Source organism: Cynara cardunculus (genome assembly GCF_001531365.2).
Source record: "Cynara cardunculus var. scolymus isolate 2C chromosome LG 1, CcrdV1, whole genome shotgun sequence".
Taxonomy (NCBI): domain Eukaryota; kingdom Viridiplantae; phylum Streptophyta; class Magnoliopsida; order Asterales; family Asteraceae; genus Cynara; species Cynara cardunculus.
Genome location: NC_037528.1, coordinates 9,796,440 through 9,797,617, shown reverse-complemented (window position 1 = coordinate 9,797,617; position 1,178 = coordinate 9,796,440). Strand labels below are relative to the sequence as shown.

Genomic DNA, 1,178 nt, shown 5'->3' with positions numbered 1-1,178 from the left:
TCTATTGGGACGTTTAGAGATTGGGGGCATCCTATAAACCCAATTTTGTAGCAATGTCTTCTTGTAGATCAGAAATAATTCTATTTTTGATTCTCCAAAATTATAGCAATGTATACTTTTCCAGATTATAAATTGATATATACGTTACATACAAATTTCATTCAACAAAAAAACACTATTACAATAAAAAGGTTAAATTTATTGGCTTAAACTTATAATCAAATTTAATTAAATGATTAACATATGGATACAATCAAACGACAAATGAATGTAAACTTAGTTACATATCAACTTTGTAAATAAATGAATTGGTATTTGTAGTATTTGCTTTAGCCGACTGATTGTATTTGTTTTATGCATAGTTGCACATTCCGTAAGTGCAAGAATTTCCTCTTTTGCATCTATTGTTGCACCCTCCACAGTGACGTTTATCCATCATCGGATTCACACATTTCCCCTTGCAACAAATCTCTTGGCGCCTGCATTTCTTCCCGCACATCCCACAGTTTTGTTTATCAGTCATGACGTTGACACACGTCTTCTTGCAACAGTCTGGACCTGGGCTGCCTTTTGCACGACAAAGTCTCGGGTTCTTGTTGCATCTCATCAAGCCTGTTGAGTGTTGGGCGAGGAACCGACTAGCCCCTCTCAGTGAACCAGAAGTGGGAATGACATCTTGGTCATCCTCTTCAATTGGTGTTGCAGAAAGATTGAAAGCTAAAGCCATGAGAATGATTAGGGTTATCAAGATTTTCTTTAGGTTATGCATGGTGTTTTAGAGAGAGAAAGAGAGGGTATGGATGTATGGGAAATGAAGGTTTTGGTGGAGTGATGGGAGAGATTCATGTGTGAATATATATTTATAAGGGGTTTGATTTGACCAAGAATGGAAAATGGGGTGTCATAGTTGTCTAAGGTTGAAAAAAGTTAGGTTTTTGGATGGTATTTTGTAGCAAAGGCTCCACTAAAAAGAGTCATTTTGACTTTGCATGGTATTTTTCTATGCATAAGTCTTCAAAATACAATAAAAATACAAATTATTTTTATCAAATGATTAAAAAATTAAATTATGTAATTATAAAGTTTTGTTATGCATTCAAACCAGTGCTAATTAATGGAGCAAATTCAAGATTTTACCAGTTAAATTATTGTTGAGTTGTTATTACGTTTTACGGTGC

General features: G+C 34.3%; 1 protein-coding gene across 1 annotated transcript; it reads right to left on the bottom strand.

Annotated features, from left to right (window-relative positions):
• Positions 1 to 268: 268 nt before the first annotated feature.
• On the bottom strand, positions 269 to 795 carry LOC112501260 (stigma-specific STIG1-like protein 1). The gene has a single exon (XM_025104975.1). It carries the CDS (start codon positions 767 to 769, stop codon positions 353 to 355), a length of 417 nt encoding a protein of 138 aa, XP_024960743.1. The 5' UTR covers positions 770 to 795; the 3' UTR covers positions 269 to 352.
• Between the last annotated feature and the right edge of the window lie 383 nt (positions 796 to 1,178).